Source organism: Rattus norvegicus, chromosome 1, assembly GCF_036323735.1.
Source record: "Rattus norvegicus strain BN/NHsdMcwi chromosome 1, GRCr8, whole genome shotgun sequence".
NCBI lineage: Eukaryota > Metazoa > Chordata > Mammalia > Rodentia > Muridae > Rattus > Rattus norvegicus.
In genome coordinates, this window is record NC_086019.1 from 194,717,599 (window position 1) to 194,739,675 (window position 22,077).

At 48.8% G+C, this 22,077-nt stretch overlaps 1 protein-coding gene and 1 long non-coding RNA gene across 48 annotated transcripts in view; one reads left to right on the forward strand and one right to left on the reverse strand.

Annotated features, from left to right (window-relative positions):
• Tacc2 (transforming, acidic coiled-coil containing protein 2) overlaps positions 1-22,077 on the forward strand; it is a 211,725-nt gene that overhangs the window by 171,171 nt on the left and 18,477 nt on the right. For 10 of the 47 annotated variants that reach the window (XM_063263499.1, XM_063263527.1, XM_063263507.1 and 7 more), the window contains 9 exons: positions 4,253-5,552; positions 7,249-7,284; positions 9,281-9,341; positions 10,705-10,996; positions 15,399-15,460; positions 16,433-16,548; positions 17,674-17,845; positions 19,079-19,219; positions 20,059-20,148. In XM_063263499.1, the coding sequence (XP_063119569.1) occupies positions 4,253-5,552; positions 7,249-7,284; positions 9,281-9,341; positions 10,705-10,996; positions 15,399-15,460; positions 16,433-16,548; positions 17,674-17,845; positions 19,079-19,219; positions 20,059-20,148 (2,270 nt within the window). The remainder of the gene's footprint in view (positions 1-4,252; positions 5,553-7,248; positions 7,285-9,280; positions 9,342-10,704; positions 10,997-15,398; positions 15,461-16,432; positions 16,549-17,673; positions 17,846-19,078; positions 19,220-20,058; positions 20,149-22,077) is intronic. The other 37 variants (XM_063263617.1, NM_001004415.3, NM_001004418.3 and 34 more) reach the window with 14 other exon arrangements.
• Positions 5,789-14,652, reverse strand: LOC134483936 (uncharacterized). Its single transcript, XR_010061150.1, has 2 exons — positions 11,406-14,652; positions 5,789-6,079 (listed from the first exon to the last, which is right to left on the reverse strand). It is a non-coding gene; the product is annotated as an uncharacterized LOC134483936 (long non-coding RNA).

The window sequence follows — 22,077 nt, forward strand, 5'->3', positions numbered from 1 at the left end:
GCTCTTTATTTAACCCGTCAGAAGATGACAGAGGGATTGTTTACGAGCTATAATGCTGCCACATGAATAACAATACTAAAGTCTGGCTGCACAGAAATCAGTGTTTGAATAATACAAAAACAGTTTTTCCACAGTGCACAAAAAGATCACCACAACACATCTTTGGTGTGTGTGTGTGTGTGTGTGTGTGTGTGTGTGTGTGTGTGTGTGTGTGTGTGTGAACATTCTTCAGGAAGGGGTGGACTGATCAATGAATGGGAAAATGGGGAGTCTAAGTTCTGATGTGGGTTCCTTATATGTTTTAGGCTAGACAAGTTTGGGAGATCTTGAGTTCATCATATGCTTGCCCTGGGTTACCTATAACTACTGGCAAAACGCCACAAGAGGACAGAGCAATGCTCTGCTGATGTCCATTAGCTTGCTTCAAAAGGGTTCCTGTGTTCTGCACTTAGATAGATGGCCAGCCATGCTTCCTGCAGGCTTGATTTATTGGTCAGTTGAGAATCCGAGCATGCCAGGATGCCGGCGTCCACTCTAGCCATTGCATCCCTGTCTGGAGAGAACTCATGGTGCAGGATGCCATCTCTATTGTCTCTGGGGAAACACCACAGCAAGGTTAAGAAATGAGGTCTCTGGTGAAGGTCGGGAGACGATGGTCAGGTGGGCGACATCACTTGCGAGGGCACGCTCTCCTCCTCTTGTTTCTGAGTACAGATGCTTAGCTTAGGCTGTGCTGCCCAGCACTGATGTTCTAGACTGATTTGCATATCTGTTAAATTCCAATGCTGAAGTCCTCACTCCCGGTGTGCCGGGTTAGAGATAGGACCTCTCAGCTGGCAATTACAGTTCTGTAGGGTCTTAGGTTGTGGTCTGTCACAAGAGGAGACTTCAAGGATACATGCGCTCAGAGGAAAGGCCATGCAAGGACACATCAGACCTGACCACCTGAAAGCCAAGGAAAAAGGCTAGGCCAGACTTACCCACACCTCCATTGTGGACTTCCAGCCTCAGTACTCAGAACAGCCGGGGGAAAGCATTTCTGTTGTTGAAGCCAGGGCAACTGATCTGGTTAGGATAGCTGGGAAGCATGGAGACTCTTCATATGTGCACCGATGCTAACTTACTCCAGGATTTAGCTAGAATCTAGAGCGGGGGTGCAGTGTGGATTTCTAGAGATATCTTTGCCTAGGCCTGCACCAGTGAGTGCAGGGGCCATGCTGATGTGAATGGATTGGTTTGTGACCCCCATCTTTCCTTGCCTCTGTATTATTCAAGGTGTACCCCACGGTGAGTGATGTTGAGGGCCTGCCAGGTTTGAGAAAAATGAAGTCTTTATGCAGCTCTGTGTGGCTATGTAGAAATCTAGCGGGAACCCAACTGGACATGGCTGCCTTGCCAATCTGGGCTTACCCATGGCAATGACATGGAAAGGCCACCCCAACCTTGTGGACCACAGGAAGCCATCTGTTCTGGGAATCACCCTGTAGAGTAGCAGCTCCTGACCAGGGACAGTGTTGTCCTCCTAGGGACAGGAGGCAGGGTCTGAGACATTTTTGTCACAAGTAGGAGAAAAGGTGCTACTGGCATTTAGTGGGTCAAAGCTGATGCTCTGAACAGGCCAGACCTCCACAATGAGAGATCACTCCCAAGCATCCTTTGGGCTGACAATAAGAAACTGCAATAAAACTGTTTTGTTTTTTTTGTTTGTTTGTTTGTTTGTTTTTTTTGCCATGGTTTAATTAGGGAACAGCACTTCTGAATAGGAAAGCCAGGCTAAACAGACAGGAAAACAAAGCAGCTGTTAAGCTGAAGACTGCTGACTGTTGTACGTGATGCAGAGGAAACTGCTGACATTTGAAGGCTGCTAAGGCAATGGAACAGATTGGAAGTGAAGGCTGTCTACAGAAGTGCAGGGATGGCTGAGGCCCCTCTCCCTGCTGCCAAGGCCATGTGACAGCACTTGGACCCCCCTTAGCCTCTGTAGTCTTCTGTCTTCTGAGATAAGTATCCAGGAGCAGTTACAGGGTAGGAAGACCAGCTCGCTGCTGACCAGAAGAAACTGTGCTTGAAGGCCCCGGGGGCCTCAGCAAAGGGAAGTGACCTCAGAAGGAAGAAAGGTGGACACCTGTTCTCCCAAGACGAGAAGGAAGCGAGTGTGTTTACGATGGGAGGAGATAGTGTGGGGCAAAGAGCTGGGACCAGAGGCTGCAAACGCTTAGGGTCTGTCTGCCTAATGGCGTTCCCCTGGTGCTTGCAATCCAAGGGATGTTTATTAAGCTGAGGGGAAAAGTTGCCAGGTTGGAAAGAGAGGTAAGTAAGCCCTTTCTGAACCCAAGAGGCTTGTGTTGTCATCTCCCACTTTATCTGCTAGGACTCCAGCAGCGGCAGGGTTTGCCTGTGAGCAGAGTCAGGAAGCAACATGAGAACTGGCCCTGCCCCCACAACAGCAGAGAGCATGGATGGACAGCTTGGATGTTGGGAGGAGGGACATATTCTCCAGAAACAGAGTTTTGAATGAGACTTTTCCATACCTAGGTTGTTGGGAGGCAAGATAGGACAGCCATTTAGAAAGTAAAAATGCAGGACACCAGGTCAGCATGAATCTCATGTAACACATAATCTTAGAAAATTTTCATTTATCTGGAACTCAAGTGTAGTGGCTTTCTGGACTTCAGCTGGAAGTTTACCTGGAGAGAAAGGGTTAATGCATCATAACCACCCACCTGTGAGCACAGTCCAAGGTCACAGCCTTTTCTGTGTCCTGTCCTGCCTTCTGAGAACATGGCACAGGGTTTTCCTTCCTCTGGCAGAACAGCTAGGAACACAGAAATCCACGCAAGGGTTGGTTTATTTCCTGGGAGAAGTGGGGGAGCCGAGATCATTGGGCATCCTTTGACTGATAGTTGGAGTTCGTGGGCATATTGGAAGGGAGGGTTGGCTTATTAATAGGCTGGCAGGGTTGGAGGAGCTAAAAATCTGGGAGGAGAGGGCTGAGAATGGACACGAGCCAAAGCCAAAGTGAGGTCGACGTGGTGATGGGAGAGGAGGGTCCGGGTCGAGTCTGCAGAGGCAGGCGATGGAGGGCAAACTCAGTCCTGCTCAGTTGTTTGGGCTCCTCACCTAAAGCCTCATTCGTTCTCCCAAATGTCTGAACAGTCACAAACAGGGTTGGCTGTGACCATATTGAATTTCTATACCAAAGGCTTACTAGTTTTGCTTGACTTCATCAGCATCAGCCTCATCATTCTTTTTATTTTATTATTTTTTTTAAATAATTGTTTGCATTTATTTTCCCCCCTCAGGTATCATACAGCCCAGCCTGGCTTCCAGTTCACTATGTAGCCCAGGCTAGCCTTGCACTTTGTGATCCTTCTTCCTCTTTCTTTTTTTTTTTTTAAAGATTTTATTTTATTGTATATGAGTACACTGTAGCTGTCTTCAGACACACCAGAAGAGGGCATTAGATCTTATTACAGATGGTTGTGAGCCACCATGTGGTTGCTGGGATTTGAACTCAGGACCTCAGGAAGAGCAGTCAGTGCTCTTAACCACTGAGCCATCTCTCCAGCCCATCGTTCTTTTTATAATACCTCAAGGATACTCCTACCCTAGGCCCTCTGAACACGTGGCCCTTTCTGTCCAGGGTGATATAAACACACCAGAAGGGGACTAATGACAGACTTACAGTACTGTTCCTCCAGAGTCCAGCTTCACCTTTCTTACAGAGTGTGGTGACCCCCACACAGCCGGACCACAGGAAGTCACCGCACCATGGACAGTGACTTCTCCTAGCTTACAGACATGGAGTCCTCCCCTCAGCTGGCATCCCACACTCTACTGCAAGACCATGTGCAGCTTGGGTAGGTGTAGGGAGGAGTGATGGGACTCTCAGGCGGGGGTCTGATGACCCTCCCCAATCCCTTCCTCATGAGGGACTGTCATGGGGCCTGATCTTGAGAGCCTCTTCCGGGTAAGTAGTCATGGATGCTTGGTAAAGTGATTTGGGATGAGTCCTCAGGGCTTTTCCTTCATCAGCTTCCTAGCTCCTATCGTACAGAGGAGGGAACTGAGGGAAATTTGTCCAGAGTCTGCACCCACCGATGCATGGAAACCGGAACCCGTTGCCCACATGGGGTGTCTGTCTTTGGAGTTTATCAACCTCTGCTCTGCGGAGTGGGGATCTGGCACAGGCCGAGAAGTGTTCCCAAGTGTCCCGTGTCATTAAGTGACCACTTTCTCTCCATTTCCTCAGGATGCATTTCTGAGCCGGTCGTGGTTCCCGATGGCCCTCGCAGCGAGTCCGTGGAAGGAAGCCCTTTCCGTCCTTCGCACTCCTCCTCGGCGGTGTTCGATGAAGACAAGCCGATAGCCAGCAGCGGGACATACAACTTAGACTTTGACAGCATCGAGCTGGTGGATAACTTTCAGAGTTTGGAGCCATGCTCTGCCGACTATAAGGGTCAGGAGTGTAAGGTGAGCACGCGGAGGAAATCCACCGAGTCCGTGCCACCCTCCAAGACCACGCTGTCCCGCTCGCTCAGCCTGCAAGCCAGCGACTTCGACGGTGCTTCGTGCCCCGGCAGCCCGGAAGCTGGGACCCTTGCCACAGATGCGTGTGGCACAGGATCCAACAGTGCTTCTAGCACCCTTAAGCGAACTAAAAAAACACGGCCACCTTCCTTAAAAAAGAAACAAGCTACCAAGAAACCCACAGAAACCCCCCCAGTGAAGGAGACCCAACAGGAGCCAGGTGAAGAGAGTCCGGTGCCCAGTGAGGAACACTTAGCACCAGAGACAAAGACAGAATCGGCCACACCTGAGGGCACTGGTTGCACCTTGTCAGAAGAGACATCTCTGGAGTCTGCTGCTGTGCCCACAGCTACCTGTCCTCTGACTTTGGAGAGTGTGGAAGACGTTAGCCCTCTGGTTTCTGGAGGTGGCAGAGTGCAGAACTCACCCCCTGTGGGGAGGAAATCAGTGCCTCTTACCACAGCCTCTGAGGCAGTGGAGGTGACGCTGCCGGACGGTGGGGGGCAAGAGGACTTGCCTGCCAAAGGGCTGTCAGTGAGGCTGGAGTTTGACTACTCTGAGGACAAGGGAAGTTGGGAGAGTCAGCAGGAGAACGCCCCTCCCACCAAAAAGATAGGCAAGAAGCCAGTTGCCAAAATGCCCCTAAGGAGGCCAAAGCTGAAAAAGACCCCAGAGAAACTGGACAACACTCCTGCCTCACCTCCAAGGTCCCCTGCTGAACCCAGTGACATCCCTATTGCTAAAGGTACCTACACCTTTGATATAGACAAGTGGGATGACCCCAATTTTAACCCTTTTTCCTCCACCTCGAAAATGCAAGAGTCTCCCACACTGTCCCAACAATCGTACAACTTTGACCCCGACGCCTGTGAAGAGTCCCTTGACCCCTTTAAGGCATCCTCTAAGACCCCCAGTTCACCTTCTAAATCCCCAGCCTCTTTCGAGATCCCAGCCAGCACCATCGAAGCGGACGGGGATGGGTTGAATAAACCCGCCAAGAAGAAGAAGACTCCATTGAAGACGTAAGTTGAAGGAGGGAGGTGGTGAGGGCTGTGAGTGGGTGTGCGCTCCTGTGACTTTTAGACCTGTGCCTGAGAGTCCCCAGCTGCCCTTGTTCTGCTCTCTGTTGTTGTGACACCATCTTTGTGGCTACTTCTCCAAGCAGGCAGGACATACATTTCCTTTCTCCCCGAAGCCTCAGTGGTTTTATCTTCCCATCTGGGAACCCACAAAGTCCATGATTTTTTACCTCAATAAGTCAGTGGCTTGAAGTTTTATGTTTACCCACTGATGACCTTTCAACTCCTGGGGAGTATGTGAAGCTCCAGAGAAAAGGAGCAGACAGGAGACACCTGGCCACCTTCCTGCTGGAGGCTTCAACTCTTCCCTGGTTAGCATATGCTATGCCTCTGGATAAACTGGGATACACGCCCTGCAAAATAATGTTAAAATGAACAGCAGTTGTTTGTTCCTCCTAACTCAGGGACATCATATGGTCCTGGGCTGCAGGAATCCCCGATGGAAAGATGCTTCTTGCCCTCCGATGAGCCTGCAAGAAATAGGCTCTTTAAGCAGGCATGGTGGCACACGTCTTTAATCCCAGCACAGAGGCAGGTGGATCTCTGTGAATTTGAAGTCAGCCTGGTCTATATAGTAAGTTCAAGGACAACCAGGACTGTTACACAGAAAAACCCTGACTGAAAGGAAAGGGAAAAGGGGAAAGGAAAGGAACAGGACAAAATGGAACAAAGAAACAGGCTCTTTGCTGCCTGCCTTCTCTCTGGTGGTCATCTTTTTCAAACAAGACTTGAAAGTCGCTCTAAGACCAGAAGACATTCGTGCAGCCTGGGTGGGGGAAGCAGACCTACAGTCCCTAGGAAGAATGGCTTTTGTCCACAAACGCTTGCCAAAGACATTGCCCCTAGATGTGTTGGTGCCCTGGCACTCATCCTGAAAAACATGTGCAGGCTTGCTACAGACTCTCTTGGGAAGAAGCATCAACCATAATTTAATCAGGTGGAAGAGACTAAGCCCCTCATCCCAGGGCAGAGGACCATGCCCTAGTGCCCCTCTGGGTCTACTTGGCCTGACTATATATATATATATTATTATATTGAATTATATTATATATTTGATTATATATTATTATATTACATATTATATATATAATTTTTATTTTACTGAAAATAGACATTTTTCATAAAGTATATTTTCATTATAGTTTCCCCTCCCTGAATTCCTCCCAGACCCTTCCTACCTCCCCACTCACCAAATCAACATAGAACTTTCTTTTAAAAGTGGAACAATACCCACAGATGTCTACGCTTCGACACCATAACTTGGAGAGAATCACCTGGCAGCCACTCCCTTCTTCTGACCTAAGACAATGTTAATACATCCCCGGACGCTTTCTCCTTAGTTCGTCAGAGCTCAGGAAGGTTGGGCAAGCTGACCCTGCATCCTGGTCTCACCCTTTGTACATGTGGGTCTGCCGATTTGGAAGACTCTACATGGGGAGGCAGGGCTCTTAGGTACCAACCCTCTGGGCGGCCAGAGGAGAGGAAGCTGTATCCAGGCAGCCCCTTCCAGAAGGCTGCCCCGTTGGAGCAGAATCCGCTATGGATGGCTACATCCTAACCCACTAGTGCCCAGTGTCTGCAGAATTATCTTTTTGTCAGTTCCTTCTGTCTGTCTCTCTTCTTTGTCTTCTTGTCTTAGGATGGTTGAAGATGTGATGTCTGTGTGTTCTCTGTTGTAAGTAAATTTAATGTGATCTGCTTCTTGCACCCAGGGTGGGGCTTCTGCCTTGCTCCTGCTCGTAGCCCTTCCCCCCTTCTCTGTGGTGGCTGCTGTATTTCTGTGTAGAGGTTGGGAGTGGTGGGGGCAGGGCTCCCCTGGACTCAAGGCTACCTTTCTGTTCCTTCTTGGTACTTTGATTAGCATGAGGTTGCTTGGCTGAGAAAACATCAGTGTGATTACACACGTTGCCTGCTTGTTGGTAACAGAACCCTTCCCCCTGCTTGGTTTATTTTTATGTATTCTAACTCTTATCAGAAATCCATACATTGCCTTTTAACTCCTCATTCCCTTCCTTTTTGTTGTAAGCCGGGCTGGCGGGGACGGCTTGTAGTGATAGCGGGATGCTTTCATAGTAAGCACTGCGAGAAGCCTGGCCAGACACCAGCAAGGCTGGTTCTTAATGTTGTGAAGTACCTACCACTGGGACTCTTGCAAATTCATACTTTGAGAAATCCAAGGGAAGAACGTGCGGTCAGTTCGGTGTGGAGCCCACAGCTGAAATCTTTGCTAGAGCGGCCATGTTCCTGGTCACTTACGTCCAGGCTGGATGTTAACCTTTCAGATCTGTGGGTAGCTTTGCCAGGCATTAACGCAACTGGCTACCTGTTTGCCTCTGGTGCTCTGTATCCTAGCCAGGGCTCTGGATCTGTGTGCTCTCTCCCCGCCGCCCTTACAGGGGAAGCTGACCTGGACCCAGGCTTCTGGCAGCTCCCCTACCCCGGAGAGCACGGAATCTCCCAGTGCTGTCCTACCCAAGCAGCTTATTGAGCATTTAGTCGCTTAGCAACCACAAAACAGTTATATATTTATATGCATGAATAAATATTTACCTTCTGTTGGGACTAGGCTGTTTTATGGTAAACGCCATCAATGCACTAAATGCCTACTTAAGGTATTTTTTTTAAGTGATCAAATGCCATTGTTGGAGTGTTTTATTTTTGAGAGTACATAAGGAGGGAACTTGGGTGCCAGATTTCCGTACCTACTTAGTTAATGTGGAAAACAGAGTTGTGTGGTGGATTTAAAGGCAGGGACCCACGTCCTCCACATCTATGCTCTGGCTGATCCTAAAACCATACTGGGAAGGGCTGGAAACTAGAAGGGAAGGGTCAGTTTGCAGGTTGGAGGCCTTCATTTTTGATTATAGAAATGACCCCAAGAACATAGTGACTAATGGACCAAAGAGTACTGTTTATGCTAACCGGAATAGTGCTGTTTATGCTAAACCAAACAGTACTGCTTATGCTAAACCTATCCCTTTCTTCTGGGGCCAGTCTGACACTCTACCTCCATTACCTTGTATGAAAGAAAAAAGAAAAAAAGGAAAAGAAAAAAAGGAAAAGAAAGGAAAAAAAGAGTGCAGAATCTGGTCCGTTAACCATAGCCAGGGGAAAGAAGTGAAATATTGTCTTCCTCACCTCTGCCTCCTATCAGACTCCTACCCAGTGTCTTCCAGAGCAGAAGGACCCATTGTGTTCTATGTTCCTGGGAGTACAAAGGACTCACGGGATCCCCACAGGATCCAGAACTTTTCTGTTTCCGTGTGGGCTCCTCTGGCTTTTCATTAAGAGCCGTGTCTCCTTGCACATGTGCAAATTGGATCCTGCTAATTACTGTCGTAAGCCTGCAGCCCTCCCCCAACCTTAATTGGCTCAGAAATTAGTCTCCTCACCACCACTTTGCTTTTATAAAAGTAAGAACGGTTAGTTAAATTTAGCTCTATTTTTTTTTTCTGGGTCAGCTCTCCAAAATGGCTTGTCTTTAAAGGTTTCCAGCTTGGTGGGTCTTTCCCTTGGGGGCAAAAGTACTGTCAGTTTAAAAGTCTCAATGAGCTGTTGCCATGGATCCCTTTACCTGGGGTTTGGTAGGCGGGAGGGCTGGGAAGTTAACCAGGTGCTTGGGAATGAATGACCCGTGACCCTGTTTTTAATATTTCCTGTCTTATTTACAGTGACACATTTAGGGTGAAGAAGTCTCCAAAGCGGTCTCCTCTGTCTGATCCGCCTTCTCAGGTACTGATCCCTTCAGCATTACACTGCTGAGCACAGAGTTAATGCTGCTTTGTGTGTACACATACACCAGGCACATACATACACACACACACACACACACACACACACACACACACACACACACACACACACACACACACACACCCCAAAACAGGCAGAACTCACTCTGGCAGGGATTAGAGTGTGTGCTGAGGGGAATTACCCGTGAAGTAAGAGCTGGCTGTATTTTACGGCAGGAATTGTAGTCCGTTCTAGCTGTTGAACCTGCTGAGAACTTGTATCAGACCAAGAGATTCTTTTGAGATCAGTGGATACACAGTGAGGAAAAATGGGTGAAAACTGAATATGTATTGGGACTAACAGATTTTTGTTATCAGAATTACAGCAGAAAAATGAGGGAAGCTTACCCTTAAGAAATGGCAGGTTGGGGGCTGGAGAGATGGCTCAGTGTTTAAAAGCACTTGCTGCTCTTACTGAGGATCCAAGTTCGGTTCCCGGCACCCACATGGTGGTTCACAACTGTCTGTACAAAGGTTCTAACACCCTCATTTGACCTCTATGGGTACGGCATACACACACACACACACACACACACACACACACACACACACACACACACGTATGAAATAAAGCTTTCCCTCTTAGCTGTGTTCCTAACAAGCTCATGCCGGGTTACTACTATTCTGGGTGATGAGACAATCTGATCTTCAGATCCAAGCCAGTGTCAGTTGCTGACGAGGTGGAACCAGGACCTTAGCTCCAGGCATGGGAGGCTTCAGGTCCAATTGTAGCTTTTCTCTGAGTTCTCCCTGCCTTGTACAGTGGCAGTAAAACCCCCTTCTCTCTTCAAAAGGATGGCTGTGAGGGCTGTTAGACAGTGTTGCTGATTACTACCGTAAAACTAACTGGGCTGTCTGACAACCAAGATAGAGACATATTGTTTCCTTTAGAGGCAGGGTCTCACTGTAGTTCCAACTGGCCTGGTACTTAATACGTAGCCCAGGCTAGCCTCAGTCTCTTAGTATTGGGATCACAGGTGTGAACCACTGTACAAGGCTTTTTGTTGTTATCGTCAGTGCTGGGGATTTGAACCCAGGGCTGTGCCCCTGCAAGGTAAACACTGTACCATAAAGTCACATCTCTAGACCTTGCAGAAAGAATCCTAATTTGACCTACTCATGGTCACTCCCTGAAATCAGCCATCAATGAAGGAGATCCATGGAGGAAAGGTGTTTCTTTGAGAGGCCCTTGGATCAGAGAGAGTCCTAGGGAACAGACGGAGGGTTTCTCTGGCTTGGGGGGTTGGGCATAGTTTCTGATCAGGAGAATGGGTAAAAGAAAAGGCTGTCCCGTCTCCTCACAGGACCCCACTCCAGCTGCCACACCGGAAGCACCTCCAGTCTCTACCGTGGTCCACGCCACAGATGAGGAAAAGTTGGCCGTCACTAGCCAGAAGTGGACATGTATGACAGTGGACTTGGATGCTGACAAACAGGATTTCCCGCAGCCCTCAGACCTATCTAACTTTGTAAATGAGACCAAATTCAATTCACCCTCGGAGGGTAAGCAACTCAGTGGCCAGCCAGACCCACACCTTGCCTTGGAGAATACTGACCCTAGGGGGCAAAGACCCAGAAAAGATTCTTGCCAGCCAGGTAACCGTTCCCCGTGTGACAATCTGCACGCCTCCCACTGTATGCAAAGCTATGGCTTGAGAGCAGCTGTCCCTGGACCCTATAATGCCTGCTGAGAACCAGACTAAAACCTTCTAACCCAGACCCTAAACCCTCACTTGCCTGTTCTTGGCTGTATGGCTTAGACACCTTCTGTAGCTCTGAAAGGCACGGCTCCAAAGGAACTTTTTCACACTGAACGTTCACTGTAGGTCAACCCACCTCTGGGTCTTTTGGTGCCAACATTATTCATGTACCCCACAGGATGGGCAACTAATATGGCCATGCATTTTAATCAAGCCTGGAGCCAGAGGCTTAACACTCCCACCCCCATCCCTGCTTGCCAAGGAGAACTTGATTTCTTTGGGAAGGTCCCAACCACTTGCCTTACCTCGGTGTCTACCTTTATGCTGCGTGTTCAGTTTCTGCTTTCTCTCTGGTCGTTGGTTTTGAATAAGACTCAGGGATGGTGTGTTCTCACTTGGCAGAGTACATCTGTGAACCCCTGCATAAACACTAGGTCCCAGCAGTCTGGAAGGTAGAAACAAGAGAAGTTCACCCTCCTTCCCCACCTTTGCCTGTCTCGAGCCCTTTCTGGATATCCACTCCTTCCCCTGCTTGCCCTTAATGCTTGATCTGGGGGCCCTTGAGACCATGATGAAGAAGTGTGTGCATTTCTTGTTCACTACTGGGCTGTTTGCTTCCTGAAGGCAACAGCTGACTCCTTTCCATGTCTCCACACTACTGTGAACATCATAGGAGCTGAAGATGGGTTTGAGATCAAAACAATGCGAGGCCAGGGCAGATAAACAGCGGAGCGTCGGCTCAGTCAGCGTGATCTCTGCAGTGCCTGCCACTGCATGAAGCATAGGGGCCTGAGGAGAGAGAAGCCTAATGTTCCAGACTTACCAGGATCATTTGGACACAAGTATTTTTACTGCCCACTTGGATAGCATCTCCAATTCCCTGATGGCTCACCTCTCTTGAGCTAGATAAGAAACCTTCTAAATACCAGAAAAAAAGCATTTAGAAGCCAGCTTGGGCTTGGTATTGGAATTAAAACGCATTTGATTTGGCATTGTGTTGGTCATGAACTAAAACAGTTCACTAAACTTTTTGACAATTGTTTCAGTAAATAGAGAGATGCCTCAGTGGTTCAAAGCGTTTGCTATGCAAGTACGAGGGCCTGGGGACCAATTCCAAGAACCTCTGTAAAACCCTGACGCAATACTCCAGCAGAGAACAGGGGGCAGAGACAGGAGAGTCTCAGGAAGTGCAGTGATCAGATGGTCTGCCATGTTCATCTAAAGAAACCAAAGAGAACAAGAAAACCCGCCTCAAACAAGTGGAAGGCATAGGGTGACAACTAAGCTTGTCCTTTGTCCTTTGACATTCATGCATACACTGTGCTGTGCACACAGCCATATTCACACACATGAAATCTCATATGCACATGCATACAGAGAGAGTGTGTGTGGGGGTGGGGGAGGTGGAGAGAGAGAGAGAGAGAGAGAGAGAGAGAGAGAGAGAGAGAGAGAATGAATGATTGAATGAACTTAGCAAGTAGTAATATATCTAACTTTGAAACAGAACTCTCTTAAACTTGCCACCGAGACAATATCAGTAAAGATTTGGCAAGTGACCATCCATTTTAACTGTTGAGTGACAGAATCCATCCACATGAGGATACTATACCTTTGGGAGGCCTTGGCCTTGCTCTGTTCATCTCTGTGACACACCCTGGATGTAGAACCCTCGCGTGAGGTCTTCCCTTTTGTTCTGCGCTTCAGACATCTGGGACACTGATGTGAGTCTCAGAATGATTCAGTTCAGGGCTGCAGCTGTGGTCTGAGACTTCATAATACAGAAGTCACCAACCACAGGAAAAGGAAATGCTGGGTTAGACCTCGTAATTACTGTTTGAGCACACATTCACAACAATGGTAATTCTATAGGAGAGAGAAGTAAATCAGGGGCTGTTATTTTATACACAGGGCTTCATTTTCTCTGAGCTCTGTGGTAGATCCTGTAGTCCCCACTTTTAGGATTGAGGAACCAGAGGCTTAGCGCTGAGAGGACCGGGTGAGCTCCGCGCATGCCGGGTCTGTGTGGTTTTGTAGTTCTTTTCTGCTGTTGAGGTGGGGATAGATCAGGCTTCCTGCCTTCATTTGTAGGGTGAGGGTGCGAACTGGTTCCTTCCTACCTGGTGCACAGGCATCACTGAAGAGCTTTAAGTAGTCTTTGCTATTTCAAAACCCCAGAGGACACTAGTTTAGCAATTATCCATGGAGTTGCACTGTCTTGTCTGGGTTGAATGTCACCTTCCTGGGTTGCTTCCATAATCTCCCGGTGAGTACACACTCTGATCGACCGTTCTGTGTACTCACCTGTTTAATGACTGCCCTTCTCTTCTGCGCTGTTTGTAGGCATGTTGGCATGGAAACAAAACTGTTCTCTAAGGAGATTAGAAATGTTAGGCTAGCCTGTCTCTAAGACCTTGGGACCAGGAGACCCTCAGAGCGGTTGCTTTTATTTTGTTCTCTCTGTTTTTATTTTTATTTATGTGTGAATGTATGCTTACCTGAGCTTATGTGCATCGTGTCTGTGCCCTGGGAATCTAGAGGAAATTAGCTCCCCAAAAGCTGGAGTAACAGGCCTTGTGAGCCTGTGTCCAGTGTGGGTGCTGGGAACCAGATCTCATCCTCTGGAAGAGTGTTGCATATTCTTAACTGCTGAGCCATCTCTGCAGCCCTGAGCAATTGTTTTTAGACTCACAGATCTGCATAGCCATCTGGTGGTTCCACCTCCCTATATGCACCTGCTTCAGCTCCTTCTCCTACATCCAGCAGAGGGCAAGGTGTCCGTCTGGGTGGGTACCTTGTCTCCTCATAGTTCTCCAGGCTCTCTGTCCATCCATCTCCCTTAAAAAATGAGTCGCTTGTGTCTAGAGGCAAATGTTGGAATGAGCAGTAGCCAGTCTGGCTGTAATTCTTCACATTCGTTGTAGGGCTTCTTTATTATACCTTGTCTTTCTGTAGTTATTGTTTTGTTTTGATCTGATTTTCGAGACCTGGTTTTTCTGTGTAGCCCTGGCTGTCCTGGAAATAGCTCTATAGACCAGGCTGGTCTCAAACTCAGAGACTCCCGCCTTCCTCTGCCTCTCGAGCACTGGGATTAAAGGCCTGCGCTGCCACCACCTTGCCATTTTATCCAGGACAGCATGGCACTTGGTGTTTCATTTGCCGTTGAGTCAGTGGGTTCAGAGAAGTCTGGTCAGTTGACTTTGCTGGTCCTAGAAGTGAAGAAGACCCTGGGGCATTCATTCCTTGGCAAAGCTCCAGCGGTTAGCTAGGTCCTCTCTGTCTCTCCATGCCCTAGTGTTGGAGTAAGTCTCCAAAGTGGTCCTTGGATATAAGAGGACTCTTTAAAACTGTGGACCTCTGCAGTGTGAAATAGCCCTATCCTTCAGTGGCTCAGCCTTCCCTGGAGTTCTAAAGACTTGTGCCATCTGGTGCTTATGGTGGAACTCTACCTAGCCTGGTGTGGCCTGGTGTGGCTTGGTGTGAGAGGGGCTAATTGCACATGACTTTATCTGCGGGCTTACTCTCTGAGGTTTAGAATGTAAAGCATACGAGATCTCCTCCCTCCTTCCCTCCCTCCCTCCTCCCTCACCCCCCCTCCCTCCCTCCCTTCCTTCCTTCAATCCTTCCATCCATGTACTAGGAAGGTGGTACCTAGGGCACTGTATATTTTCAGCAAGCATTCCCACCGAGGTACATCCCCCTGCCCATTTTGAGGCAAGTCTCCTTATTAAGTTGCCCAGGCTGTCTTTGAACCTAATTGTAGCCCAGGCAGGCCTTGAACCCACATACTCTTCCAAGTAACAGATTACAGGACCTCAAGAGAGATCCCTAGAACCAGCTTTGGTAAGATATTCTCTCAAAAGGTCAGACACAAGCCTCAAAGCTACACTGGGGGACAGCCGACAGAGCAAAGCTAAAGGAGTGTTCTGGACTCCTCACATAGCCTGAGGACAGTGAGCATCCCCACAGCCACAGAGAGGGGCAGGTTCCAAGATGTCATTCTACGTGCAGCCCTTGAGAGCCGGGAAAAGAGACCCCCCAAAGCACGTGTGCCTTCCAAACTGAGCTCTTGGGTCTGCCCATTGCTAACCTGTGTGTGGACACATGTCTTCATTTCCTTGGGTCTCGGTCACGTTTCCAAGGGCCAACTCTCCTACACAGGAAGCTTGCAGACTGAAAATAGCTGAGCCATGCCTCTCTGGAGGCTGGATCTGAGGACTCGATCAGTGATGGCCCCTGAGTGCTCTGCCAGGCCAGGTCCTTCTGTCTTCCCTGTACTCACCTTGCCTGTTTGTTTTCAGAGCTGGACTACAGAAACTCCTATGAAATTGAATACATGGAAAAGCTTGGCTCCTCCTTACCTGTGAGTTCCTCCTGTACACTGGCCTGGCAGGGGCTTCTGTGGGGTCTCCAGCAAGGCTGCACAGGGTCCCTCCGAGTTGTCCCAGCGCCTAGAGCTGCTAGTCCTCATTCCTAAGCTCCAGGCCTTGCAACACTAATCTGACCACCTTACTGATAACTCCTAATCCTCCCTGCTAGCCACACTTCGTAGTCAGTGCCCAAATCCACCCGAGCTCTCTTGTAGGCCTTGAACATGGATGGACTCCAGGGCTCCAATTACAGTGTCTGCTCGTGGCCCTCCTGCCCAGCCAATAAGAAAAGAAACCTTTCTTTGGGGTCTGCCTTAGTTACTTCTCTGTCACTGTGATAAAACACTGTGACCAAGGGAACCTATAGAAGAGTTAATTTGGGCTTACGTTCCAGAGGGTCAGAGTCCATGACAGTAGATCAGAGGTACATCTTAAACCACAAGCAAGAAGCAGTCTTTAAACTTTCAGAACCCACCTCCAGTAATATACCTTCTCCAGCCAGGCCACACCTCCTAAGCCTCCCAAATGCCATCATTTGAGGACCAAGGATTCAGATGCCCAAGACTGGGGGGACATATCATTTAAACCACCACAGGCCTGAGTATCAGTGTTCATCACTGGGGTCAGCTCGCTGCCATCCCATAGTCTGATGTGAGCACTAAGAGCTTGGCTGGCTGGCTCTGCAGCCTCAGCACTGGTCTTTGCCACTGTGGCCCATGCGCACTGAGGACTGAACAGGGCACATGGCAGCACCAGCCTGGCTGGTTATTCCCACCCTAGGCCTCCACAGCCCTTTCCTCCCACTTCCCTGGCCCTCTCCTAGTCACCTCCTGCTTTCTCCTCCTCTAAGAACTTGAGAAAACTGAAGGCTCGCTTGTTCCCTGTTGACGAGTGCTTCCTTCACTCGGGTGGCATATTCAGGCCACTGTACCCAGCTAATGTGTGTGTGACTTTGATTCCTGCAGCAGGACGATGACACTCCGAAGAAGCAGGCCTTGTACCTTATGTTTGACACCCCTCAGGAGAGCCCCGTCAAGTCTCCTCCGGTCCGGATGTCGGATTCCCCAACTCCATGTTCAGGGTATGACCTCGACAATGAGAGAGTGTCTCAGGCCGGCAGCCCCCAAGTCCCTGTGTGCCTTCCCACTGTTACTCTGACCTCATTCCATCCCATGTCTGCAGGTCCCCCGTAATTTAGTCACACGCATCACTTCTGTACTCCAGGGTCCTTTGAATGAGGTTGGGGCAACTGACTGGCAGTATCCTCTAGCAGACACATACACAGACAGGCAGACAGACAGATGACAGACAGACTACACCCAGCTTTATTTTGTCATCTGTCCAGTAGGGGCAGTGTGGTACAACACTGAGCGCTTAAGTCTCAGCTCTGGTGGGAGTTACTTGGGTGTCCTGGTGCCTCAGTTTCCCTCTGTGTAAAGTGAGAGAAATAAAGTGACTCTAGGGATTTAGGGAGATTAAAGGAGACTGTCAGCCCCTCCCCGAGCAGTGGGACACAGGGAACCTGGTTTCTAGGAGATGATGTATGGAAAGCCATGTCAGAGTGCCTGGCACGTGTAAAATGCACGACAGATACTTATTAATGAACTCGGGTGTCACCGGGCCCACGTTCCGGGTGGTGTAGTTTTGACTGGGGAAGTAGGAAGCATTGCCCTACTATCGAGTGGTCCCATCTACCAGATGCCTGCCTTGTCACTGAGCTGCACGGGGAGCTCTTGGTGTGGTTTCTGAGACTTACTGTGGACCCTGCAGACTAATGTCTGTCCGGGTGGTTAGGTGTTGGTGGTGAGAGTGATGTCACCTCCAGGAGTGGCCCCATGTGGCGGGCACTGTCTTGAATGCTCTGCATCTGACAGTCTCACTTCATCTTCTCAAAGGTGCATACGTCCATCTTCAAAGAAAGGAAAGTGGGTGTGAGACACAGCCTTCCCTCAGATACCAGCAAGCAGCTGGCTAGTCCCTAAACTTCAGGGCTCAGTCTTCTTGACAGAGGCCTCTGTATTCTGTGCCTCCCTTGTCAGTGGACTAAGGCCTGCCTCTAGATGGATGAAGACATGGCTTTTGTCTCTCCGTGGACACAGACTTGAAAGTCCTTGGTTTTGTGGGATATCTCTTTCTCCAGAGCTTCCTAATAGACTTCGGTGAGTCTCCAAGGAGAAGACCCTAACATTTGACTTTGTCTCCTCAGGTCGAGTTTTGAGGACACCGAAGCCCTGGTGAATGCAACAGCAAAGCTCCAGCATCCAGTCCCTAGAGGGCTGGCCTCCAATCAGGAGCCTCTCTTGCAGCTGCCGGAAAAATCCTCCCAGAAGGAGCTGGAGGCCATGGCCTTGGGCACCCCCGCAGAAGCAATTGAAATCGTAAGTGTTGTCTGAAGACAGCTTCAGTGGCTGTACCCTCCCTTGTGGTCACTCTTCACCAGGCCCCTGGACCACAGCCTAGGAGAGCCCACATCTCACAGTGAGGGGAAGGCCTTTCTTTCATTTCCCCCGAGATGACTGCAGTTCTCCATCAACTGCTTTATTTGTTAAGGCTTGGTTTCTTTTTTTCTTCTTCTTGAAACTGGACTGATGGGCACGCTGGAGCCATGATCAGCCAGCCCCTGCCTCTGTAGCCTGTATAACAAGGCAAAGAAGGGGAGACAGAGGAACATCCTCTTTTGGGGGATCAGCTGGTTTTCTCCTGGGTCTCAGAGTAGGAGATTTTCTCTTGTTCATGGTCCAAGACTTAAAGTGTCTCCTCTCCCGAGCCCTCCTGAAGCCTTGCAGGATCCACAGCCCTGAGCTTGAGAGGTCATTGTCCCCTGCATGTCACCTGTGCTTTCCCTAGAGGGTGCAATTTCCACAGGAGAGCCTTCCCCATGTCTTGCTCAAACCAACATGGATCAATTATATTTTCACTTCTCTTGCCTCCCTCCTAGCCGTCGTCAGACAGGTTTGATACTGACTTGGCATGCTGCTTTTGTCCTATATTAGCAATTTGGTCTGTCTCATGCTGCAGACATTTACAGGGCACCTGCTCTATTGGATGCCAGGTTGGATACTGGAAATACAATTAGTGAACAATAAAAGGATCTAGATGTGAACCCATCTGGCATATCAAGTCTGTGGTACACTTGGCCGTGCTTCATCTCCGGCAAAGTTGCCCTGTGATTTGGAAGTCTTTCTAATCTATTAGGAGATAACTTTTTGTTTGAAATTACCTTTTCGCTATTGAAAGTGGCCCTGACTCAAACCTTACTTTCCTTGATACTTAACCTTGGTGTTGTTTCTTTGACGTTGGAATTCTGAAAACCAATCAACTAGCTTTATCTCTCGTTCATGGAGATTTTCAAATAAAGAGCAGTGGCTGTGGGGCTCCCTCTGGTAACAAGGGTGGCTTGGGCTGTGGGGTGGGGAGGGTGGGGATCAGAGGCTCTGCTCTTGGGAGAGGGGGCTGGGCCTGCTAGTCACGGTCCGGATGACAGTCGGAGTGTCAGCCTCTATTTGATGTTCTCTTTAGCCTTAATGCAGCACTGCTGTGTATGGATGTATGGTCCTTGCTTGAAATCAATGTCTCCTCTATTTTCCATTTTCCTCTCTGCCGGCCTTCAGACAGCTCCAGAGGGTGCCTTTGCCTCTGCAGATGCCCTCCTCAGCAGGCTGGCCCATCCTGCTTCTCTCTGTGGTGCACTTGGCTATCTGGAGCCTGATTTAGCAGAAAAGAACCCCCCAGTATTTGCCCAGAAACTTCAGGTTTGTAGCCCACATGTGACCTTTTTGGAGTTTGTCAAAACCTCAGTAGAAAATGAACCCCTGAGCCAAATTGAGCTGAGGCAGGACTTAATGATGCAATACTGGGAATGTTCCAGATGAAATCTTTTCCTCTCAGACACTGATATATGTGTGTGCTATATCCAGGATGCCAGAATGATAAAAATTAGTGATTACGTATTGAACAGACGGTTTCTATTTCTATTGGGAAATTGGTCCCAATAGTCATTTTCCAGATGTATTGATAACCCCAGGGACTGCTTATTTATGACTTATTTTCTAAAGCGGAGGTACCAGGTCGAACCAAGCTGTTTAAGACAGTTTCAGATTCCCATCGAGATAACATCTGGACTCAGTTTTACACCTGGAAGAGAGCAGTCATCTCCACAGTGGAAATCGACCATTCACATTACCATCCCCTCGACCAGGAAGTGAGGCAGACCTAGAGAGACTGTTAACAGGATTCTGAGACATGCCTGGCCATTTACGGCAAATGTTGGTCAACTTTAAAAAAAAGAAAAGGAAAGCCATCAAGGAATATGATAGAGTAAAAATTGCCGTCCTGGTTTGAAACTTAGCTCACATTTGACTGTATGATATTCCTTGACAGACCTTCAAAGGGGTGATTTTTTTTTTCTCTCAAAAAGGAATTTAAACCCCTGTTTCATGATCTGCTGAGGTGTTGGTTGTGAGAGAAAGTTGAGCGTATGTTTTTTCACAAGTACCTGTCATGTGTGACACATTCATTCTTGAATGTGGAGAACCTTCTGTCTGTCTTGATGCATTTCCCTACGGTTTGCTCACCCCTACCCCTCGGGCAGGAGGAATTAGAGTTTGCTGTCATGCGGATAGAAGCCTTGAAGCTGGCCAGGCAGATCGCCCTGGCTTCTCGCAGCCGCCAGGACACCAAGGTACCTGTTTGCCGCTGCAGTGCGCTGCCCTCTGGGAATGCTGTGTGTGCCACGGGGTTCCAAGGGCTGCTTTGCTAACCATTGGCCAGGCGGGCATTGTGGGTGTCCCATGAAGTGTGACTCTTGCACAAACACACACCAAGCGCATGTGTGTGGGGATGAGGTAGTGCGGCCAGACATAGGAGAATGAGAGAAGCTAGCATATAGCACAGGGGATTTAAAAGGCTTTGAATAAGGCAGTAGACTCATTATATGTAAAACTGGTTAGTACTGGTTCACAGGGACAAAAGAAGAAAACCCCTTGGGGTTATCTTCCTTTCCTAGAGTCCCTTTGTCTCTGTGGACAAAGTAATTTGTAACTTTCTGTTTTCTAGAAGATTCCATCCAACTTTACTAAGAGTCAGTGATAAGTAGGAATTGAAAACAAGACCTGCTACAAGACATTGGATGGCCAGCTAGACAAGAATAGAGCCATAGTTGACGTCTCAGGTTGTAGGCTGTGCCATCTCTGTCACTATGTTGGTAATACAGACGGGGCAGCAGGCAGCGAAGTGCCTTATTCCAGGAAAATCCTCTTTTTCCACAGAGCATTTGCTTCACAGACCAGAGTGTGTCTGCCCTTGAGTTTTGAGTGACATGTGACATTGACAGGACATTCAGAGTCTTCCCCCTGGCTTCTAGGCTTGGGAATGATTCTTAACTGTGTGATATGTAATGACATGTAGTTAGTACCTCACCCTCACGCCGTCTGCCTCACCCTGAGTTTGGCCAGCCCAGTGAACTGTGAGTCAGACCAGGGCTGGACCCCCGCTTTGGTTGAGCCTTGAATGACTTAGGAAACCTTGCCAAGCCTCAGTTTTCCAGTCTGTGAGATGAGACTAATCAGAGTGAGTTTGCCCGTGGAGGTAAAGACCTCACGTGCAGCTTCGTGTGTGCCTGCACACCTGACACACACTGGTGTGTGGTTAGCTAAAGGGGCAGCTCTTAGCTAGCACAACAAGATGTTCACAGCACTCCTCCTGGGAAAGCAGAGCTAAGACACACCTGACAGATCGGGAACCAGGGGCCACATATCCAGAGTTCACCAGCCTTCGAGGACTAGAACTGGGGTCGCCAGTGGACCTACCTGTCTGTCCCCACCTCACATTCTAGGTCATTTGCAGAGAAGTTCCCGGCTATAGGAACAGAAATCTAGCTCTGGCCTGTCCCAAGGACCCACACATGGGATCTCCATAGTTATATCCCAGTCGAGTCTCCTCCTGAAGACAAGAGGTGTCCAGACTGGGAACAGTGGCACACAGGGCAGGGATAAAAATGTAAACAGAAACCAGGGGTGTCTTTGTTCTTGTTGCCAAAGTGTAAATTTGAGTTGAATTGCCATGAATGGGGATTTTCAGGAGAGGATTGGGTTCCTCTCCCACCACCACAACCCACCTTACCCACCCCCCACCAGATTTCTTTCTTGAATGTTTGCAGAAGAATGGTAAGATGAAGTGAACTGCCCAAAGCTTGACCACTGTACATACAGTGTTTCCTGTCTTGGAGAATATTGAGGTAGAGTTGGGCACATTCTGACAAGTAGTAGTCCAGGCTTAGTGCAAGGCCTCCTGGGAGGCGGGTGCCCTGTCTCCTAGGAGTTCGCCAGAGTTGCCATTCTATCTGTGGCAGCCTCAGAACATGTGTTCTAGTTTTTATATAGACAGTAGTGCCACACAGACTCACAGAATATAAGCTATGAGAAAGCCCTAGTCACCTTCTAATGGGCTCAGATGTATGTGCTGAGAGATATTCTGTCCAGAAGGAGCTAGAGCCCTCTTAGGGTGGGAGGAAATTTACTATAGTAGCTTGTGTTGCTCTTGGAAAATACCTGGTAACCGTGGTGGATAGAAAGAAAATAGATGCTCCTGCTATAACCAGCCCTCTCCTGGG